We start from the raw sequence: 23333 nt of genomic DNA, 5'->3' as shown, positions 1-23333 counted from the left end.
CTAGACTATAGACTAGACTATAGACTAGACTATAGACTAGACTATAGACTAGACTATAGACTAGACTATAGACAAGACTATAGACTAGACTATAGAGTAGACTATAGAGTAGACTATAGACTAGACTATAGAGTAGACTATAGAGTAGACTATAGACTAGACTATAGACTTTACGGATCTATTTTATTTTCATTTTTGTTTTAAGCCTCCCTCCGTAAAACTGAAAGGTATTTTCACTTACACATTTATATGTATGTATATGTACCTAAGTATATGTACATATAAAGATAAAACAACCAATATTTTTCTGATTGTCGTGGGTTAGTAAGCACTTACTCACCATTTGTTTTAGTTTATTTAACGTTTCTATGGGATTTTTTTAGATTCATATTACATAGTGTTATTGGTTCAAATACAACTACATATGTATGTGTGAGCCCAAAATACAAAAAAAATTTCTTTTGTAAATGTAATCCTCTGTCTGTTAGAGAGGCGAGTGTGTTTATGGTTAAAGTGTAATAAAATCGCAAAGGTGCTATAAAAATAAATTGTATTACTATTATATGTAATTGAGACAATGGTTCGGTAAGTTTGAATAAAAGGAATATGAAATGTGCTTTTTTATACAGAGTCATAATAATACTGGAAATTTTCTATAAAATTATTTAAAAATTTATTTATTTCATTTACTCCTGTTATCCCCTTTTTCAAATTGTTTATACTTTATTAAATTGTATTTCTTTTATTCAAATTCTTAATTAATTATTGATGTTTTCTGCCAATATTTCCTTATGATTTATTTCAATTTAAAGACCCTAAAGTTTATTTTGTGTTGTAAGAAATAAAATAAGATAAAATGTATATTTAGGAATCCAAAATAAATTGTCCCATATGTACGTCACAGTCATATTAAAACGCCTTCGTTTGCAGTGTCCTTTATATGTTTTGCCAATTTTCAAATCAAATATATACAACGGGAAAAAAATAATAATAAAACAATAAAACAGAAAAAGGTCACATATGTTTTTGTTGGCATTTCATTTGAATATTTAACATTATATCCGTTTCCCGTATTCAACAAATCGAATACACACTCAGCTACTACAAAGTGAATCAGCGTTATTTGAAAGTTGTACAACAATTGGACTTGTGTCCTAGCAGATAGGAGTGACTAACTAACTAACTAACTAACTAACAAACAAACTTACTAACTAACTAACTAACTAACTAACTAACTAACTTACTTACTAACTAACTAACTAACTAAAGACTATTGTTTACCCCTCACATTACTACGGATGTGTATGCCAACCAATTGCCTTCTTTCTGGATAACTTGACTCCCTGAAAAACAACCAGGATACATGTAAGTCAAAACTGCTGTAAACTTTGGTAGTGTAGTAGTGTAATGTACTCCCATTCATACATGTCTGATTTCAAAAACTCCTCTAACTACAACAACAACACAAGTTTGTGTAAATACCCTATTTATCTTTATGGCCATTCTTATGATTCTTATTGTTCTGGAGCCAATTGTGTTGTTTTGTGTTATGCATGCAAAAAAACTCCTTTTTTGGAACCATTTTAGACTTTTTGCTTGTTGCGAAATGTGTATATTGTTTGTGATTGTTTAAGCGTTTAAAATTGCTTAAAAAATGCGTGGGATTCTTTATTATTATTTCGTTTTCCTTTATTTTTTTTTTTTATAAAAACCTTGGCTTCTTCTTTCCTTTTATTTTTATAAGTTATAAATTTTTATTATTATTATTGTTTGTTTATTTATATTATTAAGTTAGAAATGAAATACTGTTATTTATTTTCTTTTGACTAGTTTTGTTGTACAAATTTGTTTGGCGCTGGCTGAATATTTTTGCAGTTGTTGTTGTTGGCGGTAAGTAAGTTGAGCATAAACAACATATTGTTTATTAACTCCTTTGTTAAGTTATCTACACAATTTCCAAGGATTTTATAGAAAATTGACTATAGACGAGTTTATAAACCAGTCTTTATTGCGAACTATATGCTATAGTCTTGTATATAGACCAAGATTGTAGTCTTGACTATAGACCAAGACTGTAGTCTTGACTATGCACCAATACTTGACTATAGAATAGTCTACAGTATTGACTATAGAATAGTTTACAGTCTTGACTATAAAAGAGTTTATAGTCTTGACTATAGAAGAGTTTGTAGTTTCGACTATAGGATAGTCTACAGTCTTGACTATAAAAGAGTTTATAGTCTTGACTATAGAAGAGTCCATAGTCTTGACTATAGAAGAGTCTATAGTCTTGACTATAGAAGAGTCTATAGTCTTGACTATAGAAGAGTCTACAGTCTTGACTATAGAAGAGTCTATAGTCTTGACTATAGAAGAGTCTATAGTCTTGACTATAGAAGAGTCTATAGTCTTGACTATAGAAGAGTCTATAGTCTTGACTATAGAAGAGTCTATAGTCTTGACTATAGAAGAGTCTATAGTCTAGACTATAAAAGAGTCTATAGTCTTGACTATAGAAGAGTCTATAGTCTTGATTATAGAAGAGTCTATATTCTTGACTATAGAAGAGTCTATATTCTTGACTATAGAAGATTGTATAGTCTATATTCTTGACTATAGAAGATTGTATAGTCTATATTCTTGACTATAGAAGATTGTATAGTCTATAGTCTTGACTATAGAAGAGTCTGTAGTCTATAGTCTTGACTATAGAAGAGTCTATAGTCTTGATTATAGAAGAGTCTATAGTCTAGACTATAGAAGAGTTTATAGTAATGACTATAGAAGAGTCTAAAGTCTTGACTATAGAAGAGTATATACTCTTGACTATAGAAGAGTCTATATTCTTGACTATAGAAGAGTCTATAGTCTTGACTATAGAAGAGTCTATTGTCTATAGTCTTGACTATAGACGAGTCTATAGTCTAGACTATAGAAGAGTCTATAGTCTTGACTATAGAAAAGTCTATAGTCTTGACTATAGAAGAGTCTATAGTCTTGACTATAGAAAAGTCTATAGTCTTGACTATAGAAAAGTCTATAGTCTTGACTATAGAAAAGTCTATAGTCTTGACTATAGAAGAGTCTATATTCTATAGTCTTGACTATAGAAGAGTCTATAGTCTTGACTATAGAAGAGTCTATAGTCTAGACTATAGAAGAGTTTATAGTCTTGACTATAGAGGAGTCTAAAGTCTTGACTATAGAAGAGGCTATAGTCTTGACTATAGAAGAGTCTATATTCTTGACTATAGAAGAGTCTATAGTCTTGACTATAGAAGAGTCTATAGTCTATAGTCTTGACTATAGAAGAGTCTATAGTCTTGACTATAGAAGAGTCTATAGTCTTGACTATAGAAGAGTCTATAGTCTAGACTATAGAAGAATCTATAGTCTTGACTATAGAAGAGTCTATAGTCTTGACTATAGAAGAGTCTATAGTCTTGACTATAGAAGAGTCTATAGTCTTGACTATAGAAGAGTCTATATTCTTGACTATAGAAGAGTCTATATTCTTGACTATAGAAGAATCTATAGTCTTGACTATAGAAGAGTCTATAGTCTTGACTATAGAAGAGTCTATAGTCTTGACTATAGAAGAGTCTATAGTCTTGACTACAGTCTTGACTATAGAAGAGTCTATAGTCTTGACTATAGAAAATTCTATAGTCCTGACTATAGAAGAGTCTATAGTCTTGACTATAGAAGAGCCTATAGTCTTGACTATAGAAGAGTCTATCGTCTTGACTATAGAGTCTATAGTTTTAGCTATTGACCAATCTGTACTTTTGCCTATAGACCTGTCTGTATTCTTGACTATATTTAGACCAAGATAGATAGTCTTGACTATGCACCAATACTTGACTATAGAATAGTCTACAGTATTGACTATAGAATAGTTTATAGTCTTGACTATAAAAGAGTTTATAGTCTTGACTATAGAAGAGTTTATAGTTTTGACTATAGGATAGTCTACAGTCTTGACTGTAGGATAGTCTACAGTCTTGACTATAGAAGAGTCTATAGTCTTGACTATAGAGGAGTCTATAGTCTTGATTATAGAAGAGTCTATAGTCTTGACTATAAAAGAGTCTATAGTTTTGACTATAGAAGATTCTATGGTCCTGACTATAGAAGAGTCTATAGTCCTGACTATAGAAGAGTCTATAATTTTAGCTATTGGCCAGTCTGTACTCTTGCCTATAGACCTGTCTGTACTCTTGACTATAGACCAAGACTATAGATTGGTCTATGGTCATGACGATAGAATAGTTTTGACTATAAGGTCAATATAAGAAAATTTACCGTAAATGGTGTCTTTGTTATTTTCCCAATAGGATAGACCACTAAAAGAATATAGCGTTTCCATTTGTCATATCTTTTTAATAACTCCCTGAAATTATGGGTTTCAATAAGATGATTTTTTAAATTTCTCAGTAATTTAAAATTTTTAGAAATACTTTTGTAGTTAATTGTCATTCTATTTGCAAAAGTGGGTGATCCTAATTTACATACGTATGTATATGTAAATATGTATATGTGTATAAGCAATATAAATAAATTATTTTTGTTGTTCGTTGCGTTTGAGTAATTTCTTATTACATTTTATGACTGCAGTTTTACAATTTATCATTTTTTCATAAAGAAATTATTGAAAAAGGCTGTTTCGGGTGTCATTCGATGGGAAAAGATTTGGCAAAAAATTTATGAAAATAAATTTATAAAAATATTATAAATTTAACGTATTTAGTTTTAGTGGGAGAATATTTTATAATATATTTGAACAGACTTGACTAAAGAAAGTAAAATAATTAAAAACTTTTTCTTAAAAAAAAAATTAACAAATATTTATAATTTTTGCTTATAACATATAATTTTGAGTTTTAAATTATAAATTAAAAGCTTAATTTAAATACTTAAAAGATATTTAAATTTTTCAACAAAAGTTTTGTATTGCTTTCTGTTGTTGTTTGAATTTATGCATATAAAAAAAGTTTTTTTTCCATACTTTTTCACTAATAAACAACTTGTTGTTTGTCTCCATTATATTTCTAGCATAAGCAACAGAACATCATTTTTTATAGCAATAATTTTATGTACTTGTATAATTTTGTTTCTGTTATTTTTTGGGGTTTATTTATTTAAAAAAATGTATCCAAAACTTTGTTACATGTTTTATTATACTAATGTAGCTATAAGTAACCGGTATTGTACAGTATTTTCAGACTTTTCACAAATAAAAACCTTTCAGTTTTCAAATTTCCACCTTTTTACTGCTTGAATACGTTATTTTCAAAGTTTGTATACAAAAAAGTACCAAAAAGGCACAAAAAAAGTACCAGTTATATAGTTTGTATCTTTTAAGGGGACTTTAGTGGGGTCTTTACTCTATATATATGTCATGTTTATGCTAATGAGACATTTATTACTCTTTCGATCCATATTTGAAGTCTGTAAATAGTTAACTAAATAAAAACAAAGAAATCCCTTTTTCCCTAAAGAACCATTATTTTATAAATCAATATGTTAATTCCAAACTGCAGGTCCGATGAAGGTGAAATTTGATGCAGAAATAATCAGGAAGTATTCGAGTTTAAATTTTGAATTAAAACCCTGCATAGAGGGTCCATGTGCTGTACTGTCAATGTTAAAAGAGGAACATCTTTGACATGAAAAACATACAACATTTGGTCCATTTTACTTTTCCCTTTACTTAGACATGATAGACGCACAAACAAACAAGATTACGAATAGATTTACTAAAAAAGATATATAATATATAAGACCCACATAATATCACATACATATATGCCTGTATTATAAACCTGCAACAATCAGGATTCATACACACTCACTCACTCACTCACTCACATACTCCTACATACATACAAAACAACATAATAATTTGCATTTGAAAACTTTTTATCATTGTTATAATAAATAAACACACACACACACGATAGAAATAAAACAAAATAAAATATAAAATTAAACACAAGAATCCTTTAAAAAATAAGGAATAACAACAACAATTTGCTTGTATGTAGTGAAAAGGAGGCAAGGGAAAAAATTTTAACTTTTTTTTGAACAAGAAAACTTTTTAACAACAATTAAAAAGCAGTTGTGCTTCATATATATATGGGCCACAAAATCCAAGGAATAAACGGATGAACTAAATGTCCTCAGTACTTTTATTTGTCAGATGTCTACATACAGACATAAAATCACACACGTATGTATATATGTATGCATGTGAACCAAAACATACAACTGTGTGTTAAACCCATCAAATAAATGATTGATGTTTCAGTATTTTTATAAGAAGTCCATGTAACTTTTTGATCTGGACTAGTCCAAACTAAGTATTACTTAGTCTATAGTCTAGTCTATAGTCTAGTCTATAGTCTAGTCTATAGTCTAGTCTATAGTCTAGTCTATAGTCTAGTCTATAGTCTAGTCTATAGTCTAGTCTATAGTCTAGTCTATTGTCTAGTATGTAGTCTAGTCTATAGTCTAGTTTATTGTCTAGTGCTGTAGTGCTTTTAACATTTTCCACACATGTATATTACATCTGATTGTACAAAACATTTAAAACGAATGTTTTTTCAACTCCGCATCTTTTTTTAATTCCAAGGATCTCTTTTGTCTTAAAGTCTTTCTTTCGATGAATAAATAGAATAGAAAAATAAAATATTAAGCAGTCAAAGGAGCAACACCAAACAGCAGCAAATAAAAAGAATAAAGTAACCCTAAGATTTCCTAACTTCTGTTATATAACGAGTCCTTTTATTCTCTACAAATGTGTATGTTTAGAAAATGTGTGCAATACGTTCTTACAATTTCCTTTTTTACCAACAAAAAAAAAACAAAACACAAAAAAACGAGCGGTACAAGTAGAGTAGAAAAGTTAAAATTTATGAGATTTCTCTCCTGATGCCACTTGATATTGTTTGAAACTTAATTTATGTGTAATTTTATGCTTCGTATGTTTGTTTGTATTTAAAATTCTTTACTCTTTTATTCTTTTCGTTTATAATTTTCATTTTAAACATTGGAGAGCAGCAAACATAAAGAAAAGTGCTGAAATTTTAACTTTTGCCAAGCAAATCGATTTAATAATACTCTCCAGTGTATAAAGTAGTCAGTGAAAGATAAAAACAAACATTTATTTATTTATTCATATTTTAAAAGCTTAGATTGTTCTATTTTCTGTCTTTATTTAAACTTATTGGAATGTAAGAAAATGGTTACATACTATTTATATTAAAATAAAATAAAAAAAAATGTAGTCGAATAGAAAATCATTTGATTTGCATATTAAAATTTGATTAAAATAAATTGTTTATTATGCACACAATTTACATTCATATTGAATTTATGTACATTATTCATAAATTTGTTTTTTTTAATAAGGATAGAACACATAATTTTGCAAAGAGATTATCGAAGGCGAATGAGTATTTTTATTTACTATTAGATATTAAGTATACGTACTGAATGAAATGAACTACAATACAATATACATTTCCTTTTAAAATAGATTTAAATTCAAAATAATTTTTATTATTTCTTAATTTTAGAGACAATTTCAACAAAGCTTTTTTATATATATATAGACAAAATTTAAAAAGCTTTCTTTTTCCTATAGACATTTTTGAAAAAAGCTTTCAAATTACAGAAAATTTTCACCAGAACTTTTATACGTTTATGTAAATTTAAAGTTTTGAAGATATTAATTTTCATAATAGATTATTTATTGTTATTTCTGACAGAACATTGTCAGAAAGCTTTATTTGAAGAGTTTATTAAAAAAAGCTTTTTATTAAAAGATACATTTCTACAAAGTTTTTGGTTTGATATACCTAAAATTTAAATTTAAGAAAAAAATGTTAATAAAACTTTATAATAGAAAAGCGTTTTTATTTTTAAAAAATTTCGATGAAGCTTTCAATAAATAGAAAGTTTTAGACAATGTTATGCTAAAAAGCTTTCCATGTAATGGAAATTTAAAGAAATTGTTATTATTTTATCTTTTTTATTATTAAGTTTTGAAAAAGCTTTTGGAAAAATACAATTTTAAAAAGGCTTTCTATTTAAAAAAAGCTTTGTATAACTAGAACATCTTGGAAAAAGCTTTATAGAATATTTTGAAAAAAAAGTATTTCATTTATAGGAAAAATGCTTTAAACTTTATATTTTCATAAAATTTTTTTAATTACAGAAAATATCTTAAAAAGCTTTCCATTTATTTACAAACTTTAAATAAAACTTTCTATTTGGATGCACTCTGCCAATGTTTTTCTTATTTGACATTTTGGCATAAAGCTTTAGTCTATTTTAAATAACAAAAAATATTTTAAAAGCTTTTCATTTGTTTGCAAACTTTTAATAAAACTTTATTTTAAAAGACACTTTGCTAATGTTGTTATTATTCCAAATTTATTAATTTTATTCAATTTACTAGTTTTTCATAAAAGCTTTGTACAAATAGAGCATTTTGAACAAAGTTTTTTAGAATATTTAAAAAAGCTTTAAATTTTTAGAAAATATCTACAAAATGTTTTCATTTTTATAATATTTTGAAAAGGCTTCATAGAAATAGATTTATTTAAAGATTTATTTTTATAAAAAATATCTTAAAAAGCTTACCACTTTTATTAAAATTAAATAAATAAAGCTTTTATTTAAAAGGCACCAATCTTTGTTTATTATTTGACATTTTTGAATAAAGCTTTATTCGATTTATTAAAGCTTTATGTAAACTGAATAAATTTTCTATTTATAGATAATTTTCAGGAAAGCTTCATAAAAATAGAGCATTTTGAACACTGTTTTATAGAATCTTTAGAAAAAAGCTTTAAATTTGAAAAAGCTTTTACTTTTGAAACCTTTTTTAACAAAGCTTCATATAAATGCAATATTTGCAACAAAGTTTTTTTTAATTAAAAAAATCTCTTTAAAAAGCTTTTTAATTTGTTCAAAAATTTTGAATAAAACCATCTATTCCGCAACACTTTATATTTTTTAATTATTTTGCATAAAGCTTTTTTTTAATTTAATGAAATTTTTAACAAAGCTTAATTTAAATAGATAAATATCGGAAAAAAGCTTTGCATTAATAGATAATTTTAGACAAAACTTTAAGTTTAAATACTTTCTATTTATAGTAAATTTCCGAAAAAAAGCTTTGTATTAACAGAGCTTTATAGAATACATATTTTACATAAAACATAATAATAAAGCGAGAGTTTTTCAATAATAGATCATCTAGAACAAAGCTTTATATAATATTTTGGAAAAATACAGAAACCAATTTACCAACTTTGTATGTTTATAACAAGCTTTGTTCAAAAGCTTTTTGTAAGCAAAATATTTTGATTTGAACTTTTTTTAAATTTTTAAGAAATTTTACACAAAATTTTCTTTTTTAACACAATTCTTGTGAAAGTTGTTTTTTTTTTTTAATTTTTGGGTAAAGCTTTATTCTAAATTCGTCAAAGCTTTATATAAGTAAACAAATTTTAATCAAGCTTTCTTTTTATAAAAAAATTTCGAAAAAAGCTTTCTTTAATTAGAAATTTATTTAACAAAGGCAAGAGTTTTGCAAAAATAGATCATCTAGATCATCTAGCTTTCTATAATATTTTGGGGAAAAAACTTTATATTTTTATTATATAACATTTTGAACAAAGCTTTTTGTAAATAGAATATTTTGATTTGAAATTTTTTAAAATTTTTAAGAAATTTTACACAAAATTTTCTTTTTTGACACAATTCTTGTGAAAGTTGTTTTCTTTTTAACATTTTTGGGTAAAGCTTTATTCTAAATTTGTCAAAGCTTTATATAAATAAGAAATGCTTAAGCTTTCTATTTATAAAAAAACGACAAAGCTTTCTTTTTATCAAAAAATTAAAGAAAGCTTTTTTAATTAGAAATTTGTTTAACAAAGCTTTTTGGAAATAAATGCATTTTTAATAAATTAGTTTATTAAAAAAAGCTTTTATATATTTTATTTAATTTGCTCATTTCTTACCAAATGAAATAACATATTTTTTTTATTTAAGTTTAAAATTTAAGCTTTTTTAAACTTTTTACAAAAACACATAATATGTGGCAATAAATATTTGTCTGTTTTACATTTTTTTTCCTTTCATTTCATTGCAGAATCTATTTCCACGTTTATTTGAAACGACACCCGCTGGCATATCACGCAAACAGTTTCAACATTTTGGACAATTGATAACTTCCGGTAAAACTTTTTCACCTCAAGCATGTTATCATCAGCATCATCATCATCATTGCCAGCATCAACATTATAATAATATGCTACACGTTCATGCTACATTGTAATACCTATAGTATTATTATTTCCTTTTTTTTAAATCTCCCTCTACTCTCTACAATTCTATCATCTTTCTTTTTATTAACCAAATATATATATTTTTTTAAATTATATAACGTTTCTTATTTTTCGTTTATTTCGTCTACAGGAAAATTTCAACAGTTTGATTATAAATCGAAAAGTGAAAATTTACGTCGTTACAAAAGTAAAACACCACCCGAATATAATTTACGTAATGTACGTGTACCGATGCAGTTATTTTATGGGAATCGTGATTTGTTGATGGCTAAACAGGTGAGAGTAGATTGATATATTCACATATAATAACCTAAATATTAGGATTCTACCGATTATTAAGGAGTTTGAAAAGAAAATGCATCAGTTGAACTTATATGTAAGACTAAGCTTTATGTTTTTTGGGAATATTTCATCAAAGCTTTCTGTTTATTTATAGAAATTTTTCAAAAAAGCTTTTCATTTAAAGAAAAATGTTCAAAGATTTCTATTCAATAATAATTTTCTTCAAAGCTTTCTATTTATGATAAACATTCTATTACCATTCTACTAAAAACTTGCAAAGCTTTGTTCATCAATTTAAAAAGCTTTCTTCGTAATTCATAAATCTTTTGCCGAAGTCTAATACGCTCAACTAACTCTAACATTTAAACACGTTCCAAAGAAATGAAAATTACCTTGATTTTCCATTGGGTCTAGTTAGTACTACGAGCAGGAATGCATGTCGAACAGTTAGTCATTGTGTTTTAGAAGGTGTAACATATCAGTAGTTTGTTAAGTTAGAAATGTCTATACAGGGACTTACAAACATAACCCCGTAAACATATAAGTTTGTGAATGTAAAACGATCTACACATGTTCTTCTAAATGAGCAATAAAAGCCACAAAGGGAAAAACTAAAAGAGTGAAATTTCTATTGCTTTTGGTTTACTAAATATTCGACAAAACTTTATATTTCTACGCATATTTGAAATAAAGCTTTATATAACTAAAAAAAATTAAAGCAAAGCTTTTATAATTTTGCCTTTGAAACAAACTTTTCTATTAATTTTTAGGAAATATAGGACAAAATAAAGCCTTAACCTTACAAAACTTTTTCGAAAAAAATTAATGTATAAAACGCAATTTTGTAAAAAGCTTTTTATTTACAAAAGATATGAATATGGTATGACAAAGCTTTCTGCTCAATTTTTATAAAAAAAATTTTAACAAAGCTTTGAACTAGTAAACAATTTCTGACAAAGCTTTTAAAAAAGCTTTATATAAAAAAGCTTTCGATTTACAGAAAATATGGATGTTATTGTTATTATTATTAAAAAACAAAAGCTTTTGATTAAACAAAACATATTCTTGTTTTTCTATTTCTAAAACTGTTCAGAAACTTCGTCAAAGCTTTCCGTTTTATTAAACAAAGCTTTCAATTAGTAAAAAATCTTCGACAAAGTTTTCAAAAAGCTTTATATAAAAAACAATTTTTTATAAAGCTTTCTATTTACAATAGATATGGGTGTTTTTGTTATAAATAAACTTTGATTTTATTTAAAAGTTTTATATTAAAAAACAAAAGCTTTTGATTAAACAAAACTTATTCTTGTTTTTCTATTTCTAAAACCGTTCAAAAACTTCGTCAAACTTTCTGTTTGTTAACATACATATTTCTTAAAAGCTCTTTTGTTCAAAGCTTTTAATTTTTATGAAGTCTTTCAAAACCTTCAGAAGCTTCGTCAATATAATATATTTCAAAAAAGCTTTTTTGAAAGAGCTTCATATAAAGGACAATTTTGTAAACAGCTTTCGATTTACAAAAGATATATAAATCTTTTAGCAAGGCTTTTTAATTATTAGAAACTTTTAGGCAAAGCTTTTTTCTTACATAATTTTTCGAAAAGGCTTTCTATGAAAAAAATCATAAAACTGGGTGTTATTGTTATTAATAAATCGAAGGCTATTTAAAAGTTTTATATTAAAAGACAAAAGCTTTTGATTAAACAAAACTTATTCTTGTATTTCTATTTCTAAAACTGTTCAAAAGCTTCTTCAAACCTTCTGTTTGTTAACATACATATTTCAAAAAAGCTCTTTTGCTCAAAGCCTTCATTTATGAGATGTTTTGCAAGTCTTTAAAAACATACAAAAGCTTCGTCAAACGTTTTTGTTTGTTTGTTAAAACACGTAATTAAAAAAAGCTTTCTCTTGATAAAAAATTTACGGTAAAGCTTTTAACTTTTTAAATTTTGTTAAAAAAAGCTTTTTATTCATGGAAATTTTTAAATAAAACTTTCTATTTACAAAAAGTGTTAAACAGAGCTTTTAATTTAAAAAAATATATATTAAAAAAAGCTTTTGATAAATAGACTCTATACGAAAATTTTTAACAAAATTTTATAATAATAAGAAAATTTTTGTTAAAACTTTCTATTTGTATACCATTTTCGAGAAAGCTTTCTATTTATATACAAATTTTGAACAATGCTTTTTATTTATAGAAACTTTTGCAAAGTTTTTAGTATGAAGCTTTTTTTGAAAAAACGTTTAAAATTACAGAAAATTTTAGTTTGTGATCAAGTTTTTTTAGATATTTTTATATTTTCTGTTTCCTGGGACTGTCTCTTACTATAGCTTTAACATCCATAAATATCAACTGATGATTGCTGTCAGGTTTTGTGGTTCGTGCTTTTTTGTTTCAGTTATTTTTCTTTCTCTTGGTTTGTCAGTCTATTAGTCAGTCAGTCATGTTTCCTTTAAAGTGTGCAACATTTGTTGTTATTATTGTTGTACAACACTCCATGTACGTGGCTTTGTTTCATAGGTGTACAAATAAATGTTTAAAACGTTCAACATGTTATGATTTCTTATTTATTTTGAATACCCTACTTGTGGATTAGGTAATGCTGGGCAAGACAATAGGTAGGTTTTCTCAATGTGGACTTTAAGTTCTAGATTCACTTCTAGAACAATTATGACCAATTATGAACAATAATTCACCGGGAGATTGTTTCCTTTTTCTTGCTTTTTGTATAGTTCAAACCCCCGGAGAGTTTATTCCTCAGAATATTGATGAATATGTTGCGAATTCAATCCAGATACAAATGATTAATTACCTCAAGAGACGTTCAGAGAGAGAGAGAGAGAGAGAGAGAGAGAGAAGTAAATATAAGATTCGTATAGACACAAAATGTTTCTATTAATAGCCGCGATTTAAGCACTCTTGATCATAGATGCGGAAGTGCACAGAGTCTACTCTGAAGGAATCAATACAAAGAGAATAGGTTGTAACAACTAGCTATAAAGAGTGTTTACTGATGGAGACGAATAAAGTACCTCAAATGTAGTGGATTCCTTAGGATTGTTGGGACTTCTAGAGAAAGAAAGTTCTAGAAACATTATTGAGTGTTCGTCCAGGCGAAGCGAATGATAGAGCGACAGGGTTCTCTCGAATACTCTTTACTGGATATATTGGACAGACTGTCGATAGTTTTAACGTGAGCACCTGCCGTGTCGGCCTTATCTCACGGTGGTCTTTTTCATCCACAGGGTAGACTTGAGAACGGTCTACCATCGCCCCTTTGTCTTCAATGAAGACTCAGGTGGCAATTTTTGCACATTGGCTACGACCGGTCCATGCGCAAGTACTTTGCTGGAGTACTCGAGCTATCTAATCTCTTGCCAAAGTAGTCACGTTGTAAGACAACCACACTACTATGGCTCTGTTGATTCGGCAACAGCACCTAGATCCTTCAATAAGCCGTAGACATCGTTCTTACTCACAGTGACACGCTGTGGCAAGTCGAATATGAACAGAGTAAACTCTGAACATATCTGGACAAGGAAGGAAACTTAATCGGTATCTTTTGTATATGATATCTTTCATCCATCATCATTCAACCCAGCACACATCTCATTCATTCGACACATTCATAGAGAAAAACATACGACACATTCATTTAGGTATACGGATGGGGTAAGGCCCGTATACCTCTACATTCATTCTTTATCATATACAATTGACACCAACTCATTTCCAACGCTTAGTCCCACAGTCACTCCTCTGTGGGGTATCTGTTGATTTTCGGCAACATCACCGAACCTTATCCCGAAATATTGACTATTATCATGCATCAGTCTTTTAACCGCCACTTATTCTCTTCCCGTGAATTTGGGTTCAACCAACAGCCACTACGTGGATCCCGAAGGAACCTCAACCAACTGACCAGCCAGGACATAGTCCTGCGGGCAACTGGCCACCCGTAGTACCAGATTATGCGGTGCTCTGGTCAGACCTCTGGCAATCTATGCAAGGACTAAGCCAAGGAGTAGACTGAGACACCAATTTTTTAATCCCGGTCAGATTGGAGGTATTGGGCCCTCTTTATACCCCGGGATTGCAAAAACACCAAGGCGGAGGTCTTCGCCAAGGTAACATGCCCCCGGGGGGGGATATATCGGACAATTATACACAAACATCAGACATATCTGATTGAAAACCAGAGACTGAAATGTTTAGAACTTGTAAGACATTGATTCCACGTCATCAGCCGTAAAGGCTAAAACCCACTTTTCTCCAGAGTACTAAGCAGCTTAAAAACAGCAGACCACTTCACTCTTATTGGTACCGAAAAAGCTAATACAGAGCTACTAAGATCAGGGAATTTAAAAAAGTTAATCTGAAATATTCAAAGACAACAAAAGCTTAGTGAAGGTCAGCTGTTTCAGCCAACAAGAGCTGTTCATCTTAAAGGCTTTATGCTCTGAAAAGCCCATATCAATTGTTTCTCATTTATAAGAAAATGGACGTTTTTAAGATTTCCTTAGATGCTCCGCTGTGAGAGAATGTATGCATGTAGTATATCCTTTGAAACAGTAGTCAAGGACAGCAATATGTGTTCCAACGCTAGAACAGGTTCTTGAGCTTTACCAGCATAAAAACTTTAATACGTATAACTTTTCGAAGATTGTAGTAACTTTTTTATATTGGACAAGCACTCAGGGGATGAAGATTACGAAGATTGTGTTGGAACTAGAAAATTAGGTTGTGGGAAGAAGGATAGAGGGAGAAGTGTTCGTGGAGATTTGATTTAAATCTTCTTATATCAAAAGTGACAGGTAACACCTCTGCAGAAAGTTTATTTCACATACTAAAAGTGCGGATGAAGAATGAATTTTCCCTGTAGAGCGCTAGGCGATTCACTGGCCAATCTACCACAAATGTATGTGATCTTAAAGATAGACATGTGTTATGCAAGAATCTACGGGTATTGGGAACAAGTTCCCTAATTTCAGAGAAACATATTCCATTGTAATATCGATAGAACAGTGAAATACACGGTGCTCCAATAAATCAATAGAGTTGGACACCCTACTGTCACCGATAAGTACCTTCGCCGTCTCCCGAATGCGTTTGAGAAACTCCAAAATAGACTTCGAAACTCCGGCCCATATGTGTGAGTTGTATTCAATTTTCGCTCGAATATAAGTGGTGTAAGACCTGGATCACACTAGGAATCTTTTTTTTGGGAAACTTTTGATTTTTGTGTGTGAGTGAAAGAGAAAGAAATATCAACAATCTCTTTCTCTCACACACAAAATCCAAAGTTTCACAACAAAAGTTTCCCAGTGTGAAACAGGTCTAAACAACAATATCTGTCAAGCGTTTATGTGTTAAAAAAAAAAACAACATTGAGTCTTTCAGACGTTAAAATCGACTCAGTTAATACGATCCCATTCAGAGATTTCTATCATGTCATGTTTAAGCAATTCATTCATATTAGAAAGCTTGGACCATAATTGAATAAATAAGAATAGAAAAAGAAGATATTACTGTCAACCGCAAAAGAGTAAATAGAGTTAGAAGTTTGACATACGAGGTCATTTATGAAGATAAGAATTAAGGTAGGGGATTTACAATTCGATTAAATCGTACACAAAATCCATTATTTACCATTTGACTTTGGTTATGTACAAAATACATTTCACATTAATATTGTAAATAATATATAGCACACACTCATACACACTTATGTACATACATATATGTACTAAATGTGTGTATTAAATTTTATTTGTCTTCATCTCCTAATACGCACCTTTAGCTAATGTAATGTGGTATAAATTTACGCGCCACAGTGGTGTGATAGTTATAAAAAGTCTAAAAAATAAAGAACTCAAGAAAGTAAAAGATTTTATTGCTTTATTTTTTGCAATCGAACCCACTGTTCTACATTTCCTTTAAATCATTTAATATAAGTGATACACGTCTTATGAATAATAATGTCATTCAAAAATTCATCATACGTCATGTTTGCTTTTTCATTTTATAGAAATTTATTAATTTCTTAAGAAATATGTTACAAATTTTGAAATATTTATGACTTTACACAGAGTTTTGTAGAAGATTTATCTCTTAACTCAAACTCTTAAAAGTATGGAGAATAAAATGAGGGTATGAATTAAGACTTTTAGCAAATTGTTATACATAAATATTAGAGTTATAAAGACAAGGAGTAAAAAGTTATTTTTGGTATTCAGCTTATTAGTGAACTTCAATAGAAGTATGGGCAAATAATTTTAAGCAAAAGATGTACTAAAAACTGGAAAATAGTAGAATCAATAGACTAATAGCATTACGGGAATGCAAAAATCTTTATAAAATCGATCCCAGAGATATCATTAGTATAATATTTTTTGACAAATGTGAACCTTAAAGAGTTTTTCTTAACTTAAGCTGGAGGTTCACACTAGGGTTCTATAAATCGACTTTAGAATAATCGTACAATCGACTTTTTGTCGAAAAAAGTTGAAGTCGACTATTTTGTTCCAAAAAAGTCGTTAACTCGAATATCATCTGTGAAAAAAGTCGAAAAGTCGGAAAAAGTCGAAAACTCGAAAATTGTAGAAACAAGTCAAAAATAGTCGAAAATATAAAAAAACAAGTAGGAAAGTATAGTCGGGCATGGCCGACCATATAATAACCTACACCATGAGTATATTTTTAAAATTTTTACTTTTTGTAAAGAAACTTTTATGTTGAATATTTTTCCAAAATATTTAAGTAATTTATTGATAAAAAAATAAAATTTCTAAATGAGGCTTTATATAGGTCAAATTGGGCTGATCCTCGGTAAATTTGGGAAAAGGATATATTTTTAAATAACAGTTAGTTTTGTTGAGTTTCATTGCGATACAAATGGTTACAAGTCAATTTTAGACGTTTAAGACATTTTTTGAAGGGGAGTTTGTATGGGGGCTAGGGGCAAATAAGGGCCGATCCTTACGAAAATCTGCAGTGTCATCATATTTATAGATAATAGAATATTTGACGAATTATGGCATAAAAAGTTCAAATCGGGAGGTACGGTTGTATGGGGGCTAGGTGAAATAATAACCATTTTCAATAGGCTTCGTCCCTGTGCCAAAAAAACATGCTTGGTCCAAATTTCATCAAATTATCTTGAAAATTGCGTCCTGTACCTTGCGCACAAGGTTTACATGGACAGCCAGCCAGCCGGACAGACGGACGGACATGTCTTAATCGACTCAGAAAATGATTCTGAGTCGATCGGTATACTTTAAGGTGGGTATTGGACCAATATTTTTGTATGTTACAAACATCAGCACAAACGTATAATACCCTCCCCACTATAGTGGTGTAGGGTATAAAAAGTCAATAACTATAAAATAGTCTGAAAAACTCGAAAAAAATCAAAAAATAGTCGGAAAAAAGTCGAAATAAGTCGAAACACTTATAGTCTAAAAGTCGACTTTTAATTAAATGAAAAAAGTCGAAAAATCGACTTTTCATAAAATGCAAAAAGTCGAAAAGTCGACTATTAACTATAAAAAAGTCAAAAAGTCGGCTTTTCATTTCAACTATAGAACCCTAGTTAACACCACGCATTCTACGCTTTCTCGCATTATATGCGTCTGTCAAAAAAGTAGAATCAAAGCGTAGAATGACTTGACGCGTACAATGCTTAAAGTAGATCTTCTTTCTACTTTTCTAGACGTCACAAGCGGCGCACGAACATGTCAACTGATTTTGACATTTTATATTCTTTATTTTATGCGTATTTATCAATTTAAATAAATTAAAATGAGTTAAATGATGAACAGATAAATAAAAGTTGTAGAAAAACGCGAAGTTTTTTAAAAATAAAATAAAAAAATAAAGCTTTAAAAGCCTAGCATATAACTTGAAGCGTAGAACGCGAAGTAGGTATAAAAAGCGCGTAATGCTTTAACGCGAAGACGCTTAGTGTGGACCTTCGGCTTTGTTTTTTCCTTTTATTTCAATCTATTCTAATAATAAAGTTTTTCATCGGACATTAGTTTATAACTTTTTTCTTTTTATTTCATTTTACTGGAACAAATATTAACTAAAGTTACTCGCTTCATTTTATAGGACGTAAAGAGGTCTATTCTTAACAAATCTTAGTTTAAGCTTATTCTACATTACACAGGACCTTTAAAAGTCCTTTTTTCATTTATAACTTTTTTCTTTTTATTTCATTTTACTGGCACAAATATTAATTGAAGTTAGTTTTTCTTCTTCTATTTCACAGGATGTTTATCGATTGGCGAATAGACTGAAAAATACTCATTATTCATTACATGAAATACGAGGATTCAATCATATTGATTTGTTATACTCTACAGAAGCACCACGCTTAATCTATAAGCAAATACTCCAGGAGATTAAGAAATTCTATAAATAGAAAAAAAGAAAAATGTTAAAATAATAAAACCAAATATTAAATAAAACTTACCAATTGAGCGTAATGAACAAAGACTGTCGAGAAGAATAAAGAAATGAAATACATATTAAATACATTTATTCTTATATAAACATATAGTATTTTATATTTAACATTTACCAAATTAAATAAATTAGTATAAGTTTGTCTTGAATCTTGATAATTGGAAGTTTTTGATATGATTTTTTTTTTTTTGTTTTGTTTTCTAAATGAATTTCATTTCTCTTAACTTTGTTCATAATATTTTGCTGTTTATATAAATATGTATTAATTGTATGTTTAAGTTTAAATTACAATTTTAGTGATTAATTTAAAATAATAATGTTGTGGCTTGAATTGTTTAAATGTTTTTTTAGCACATTTCATTACACAATTTATACAATTATAATTATAATTAAAAACAAAATGGAATAAAAATTTTTATATAAAAGAAAAGTTAAACAAAAAGTTGTTTTTTTTCGCAAAATAGATGAGAAAATAACCAAAGAAGAAGTAGTGGGAATGGGAAAATAAAAAAATAAATGTATAAAACAATATTTAGCTTAATTCAAAGCCCACACCCGATTGTATGGCATAGAGCAGTTTTTCGCGCATTTGTTCAACTGTCTTAAAGGGAGGCAATTTCAAAAGATTTGTACAAGTACTAGCCGTGGGTAAACGTTCCATATCACCAGCATTTTGTATAAAAAATGGAGGATCCAAATCCTAAAGTAAAGTAAATATTGTCAGTTGTTTAAAGAAGTTTCAAAAAAAAGAAGAATTACCTTAAAACCCAATAAAGGAGGTCGGGAACAACTCGTTACAAATTTCAGCAATTGTCTTTTTTGCAAATCATCAAAACTCTCTAAGGCCGACCAGAAGGCCACTATCGATGGATGCTCTGGACTATATTCACCACCATATTTACAATGCTTTTTGAGATCTTCCAAGTCTATGGGTATTTCAGCACCCGATATTAATATCTGTAATTCCTTATTGCTAAACATATACAGCCATTCGACAGGCAAAACATTCGATAGACCCTTACGAAATGCTATACAATGTTGCCTTATTTGCACATTCAATTTATAATCAGCCATTAACTGCAAGTATTCTATACGATTTGAATTTGTCACTGGTATCGATTGACCTTGAGGTTTCAATTCAATCACTTGGGTTTGACCGAAAGAACTACTGGCTACCGTAAAGTCTAAATTTAATTCACTAACATCACCCTCATAATCTTTTAAATAGAGTAGATTTTTATAGAGTTCTGGATCTAAAGAGGCCAATTGATGTATATCAACATCAGCATATTTGCCCGCCAATTTGGTGAGGAAAAATTCTGCTAAAGGAAGTTCAACTAAGAGATTTTCATAGATTGCTTTGCCTAGAATGCGACCTATAAAATAGTAGTGTTTTTCAAAGTCGGGCACTAAATCGCCAACATTGGGATTGGGATAGAGTTTGTTGTCGGTGGTGACCCTGCAAGAGAAGGGAGTTATTAGGAAGCGTATGCTTAATTTACCATTAAATACTTACATGAAAAAGCCTCGATTGGGATCAAAAGCAGTTTTAATCAATTCCGATAAAAATTCTCTAAAAACACCACCACCATCAATACCCGCCTCATCCAAACCCAAAGAGGAAACAAATTGTACACGAAATTTTAAACGTAAATCAGGTTCTATACAAAAAGATTTAGGTTTTCTTTAAAAAAAAAAAAAACTAATGTACGTTTAAACAAATAAGAACTTACCATTTTCCGGCCTTAATTTATCATAAGCATCTTCATATAAATGAGTTCTACGCACGGTCAAAGTTATAGAGGGACCCTGCAGAAAAGCCTGCAAATGACCCTGAACACGCATTTTATCAGCTGCCACCAGACCCTGCAATATACCCACACGTTTGCTAAAGGCCACCACAAATGGTATTTCCCTTAAAATGGTAATTGAACGTATTTGCTTCGTTGACATGGGAGGACCATTTTCAAAATCTTCTCTGGTAAAATCACGTATAGGTTGAAAGGGTCTTATGCCACGGGTACGACTGCCACGTGTTAAAGGTAAATCGGCAGGTCTGTCTAAAGGCAAATCTAAGCGGCTTACCGTCCAATGTAACTCAGGACAGAAACCCAATCTTAAATCTCTGGTATGTATTTGATTCAGAACAAATACTACCACCTTTAAAAGATTTGACCAAATTAGCTTTTGTTGTTTGATTTTCTTATCATCCGAATCGGAACGACCCAAAACAAAACGATAATGTTGATTCAGATTTGAGCGGGTTTCGGGAAAAGCCAATTCTACCAAACCCAAAGAAACTTCTTTAAGTGTTTTCGACAATTGCACAATTTCCGCCAAAGAAAAGGGCATAAGACGTACATGTAAAGTGGGCTGTAGAGGCTTTTCGATCAATAGCTTTTCATCGCAAAATTCTACATCATGTAAAGTGGGTAAAAGGCGGCCGAAAAGCATACAGAAAGTGGCCAGTAAAGGCACAAATGATTCAGCACCAGCTTGTTTAGCTGCAATAAAGAAAACAATGAAATCTGTTACCCAAGAAAAACTTTTAAGGTAATACTTACGCACTACACCTTTAGATATCAAGGTCAAGGGAGCATTGAAACCCTGTTGTTTGGATTGTGCTATTAGGGTAAACCAAACAGCACGTATAAAGTTGGGCATAAAGGCCAAAGTATATAAAAGTCTTTAAAGAAATTAAGAAAATTATTACTATTCTCTCATATTTAGTTTTCATTTTTTTAACCACACTTACTTATACTCAAACATTGCCATTTTATTGTAAATCATTAAATTATGACAAATTTCACACAGCCCATACAGCACATCTTCATCTTTTAGATACTCCTCTATATAGTCTAATATACTATGAACACGTTCGCCTTCATTTAATAATTGTATACACTCCAGTAAACTATCTTTTTCAATTTCTGACAATGGTATCGACATAGTCATTACATCCACGGTATCCATAGATTGTAGATTTCGTTTATTTTGATATTGATCTTCTTCCTCTTCGTCTTCAGAGTCATCATCGGATGATGTATCTTCGCTGGCATGTGGATGATAACGTTGATGATGGCCGGTATGTTTTAATGATGATTTGGGTAGTTGTAAAATTTTCGGTGATACTTCGGCTATAACTTTGATATAATCTCCCAATAAAGACTTGGCATGTAAAGATTCTATAGATTTTCATAAACAAATAATATTATTCTTTTATTTTAATTCTTTTACTTTTCTCCAAAAACTTACTTAATTGTTTGCGATCCAACATTAGCAATGAATGTAATAAAAATGTACTAAATATCTTTGTTGGTTCCGGTGACTTATCCTCCATACCCTTATTGCTAGAAGGTGAGCTTGAATTTGAAGTCGTATTAAGACTTTCGGCTGCAGAAGCTCCTGTAAAAGTCACCACTGGACTGCTATCAATTTGCATTTTTTCGGGTAATTGTTTTCTTGTACACTGTTGCAAAGTTTTAAGTAAATATTCAAAAGGAAATTCTGAACATTCCGCAAAGCAGGGTAATAGAAAATAACGTATACAATCGGTATATGGCAGCGCTAGTATATGTTTAGTAAATGATTGACAAATAATATTGCCATAGGAAAATCCCGATGCCGCTTTATTGGCCAACAATAAAGGTCTGAGCATAAGTTGATATATAGCCTCTGAAAATTGATTTGGTGGATGCAGTGTCTCACCGTCTAATGGTGGACATTTTTGTTCTAATAGCTCACGCAAACGTTTATAATAGTCTTTATCTACTAAATAACGAAATATACGATCTAAATAGGTTTGTATTAGTTGTTCGTTTTCCACATAACGCTCGATGGATGTTTCAGTTGTGAATGTCTCCAGCATTCTTAGCGGTATGGCTTGTGATGTCTGTTGGACAGATGTTAATTGTATGATACATAAGTCGAGTAGTTTTTTAAGGCGATGCAGCCAGACAGCATCTGTAGTGGAATTTTGCACTAAACGTGCGGGATTCTTTAAGACGTGCTGACATATGTCTATCTGTTGGGGTGGAGAGAAAGCAAACAAGTAGTGTACAATTTTTTTTAATATAATCTATAGTCTATTTTATAACCTATTCTATGGTCTAGTCTATAATCTAGTCTATAGTCTAGTCTATAGTCTAGTCTATAGTCTAGTCTATAGTCTAGTCTATAGTCTAGTCTATAGTCTAGTCTATAGTCTAGTCTATAGTCTA

At 29.6% G+C, this 23333-nt stretch overlaps 2 protein-coding genes across 2 annotated transcripts in view; one reads left to right on the top strand and one right to left on the bottom strand.

Annotated features, from left to right (window-relative positions):
- LOC111686665 (lipase 3) overlaps window positions 1-19079 on the top strand; it is a 35418-nt gene extending 16339 nt beyond the window's left edge. The window contains exons 3-5 of the mRNA XM_023449031.2: window positions 10166-10250; window positions 10492-10637; window positions 18917-19079. Coding sequence (XP_023304799.2) covers window positions 10166-10250; window positions 10492-10637; window positions 18917-19069 — 384 coding nt within the window. The 3' untranslated portion in view covers window positions 19070-19079. The remainder of the gene's footprint in view (window positions 1-10165; window positions 10251-10491; window positions 10638-18916) is intronic.
- Window positions 19080-19180: 101 nt separating this feature from the next.
- LOC111686667 (ubiquitin-protein ligase E3C) overlaps window positions 19181-23333 on the bottom strand; it is a 5374-nt gene continuing 1221 nt past the window's right edge. The window contains exons 2-8 of the mRNA XM_023449032.2: window positions 22369-23137; window positions 21869-22298; window positions 21678-21799; window positions 20847-21617; window positions 20630-20774; window positions 19873-20572; window positions 19181-19813 (exon numbers count right to left, since the gene is read on the bottom strand). Of these exons, the coding sequence (XP_023304800.2) occupies window positions 19646-19813; window positions 19873-20572; window positions 20630-20774; window positions 20847-21617; window positions 21678-21799; window positions 21869-22298; window positions 22369-23137 (3105 nt within the window). The 3' untranslated portion in view covers window positions 19181-19645. The remainder of the gene's footprint in view (window positions 19814-19872; window positions 20573-20629; window positions 20775-20846; window positions 21618-21677; window positions 21800-21868; window positions 22299-22368; window positions 23138-23333) is intronic.

This window comes from Lucilia cuprina, chromosome 6 (assembly GCF_022045245.1).
Source record: "Lucilia cuprina isolate Lc7/37 chromosome 6, ASM2204524v1, whole genome shotgun sequence".
Classification (NCBI taxonomy): Eukaryota; Metazoa; Arthropoda; class Insecta; order Diptera; family Calliphoridae; genus Lucilia; species Lucilia cuprina.
This window is presented reverse-complemented; position numbering and strand designations above follow the sequence as displayed.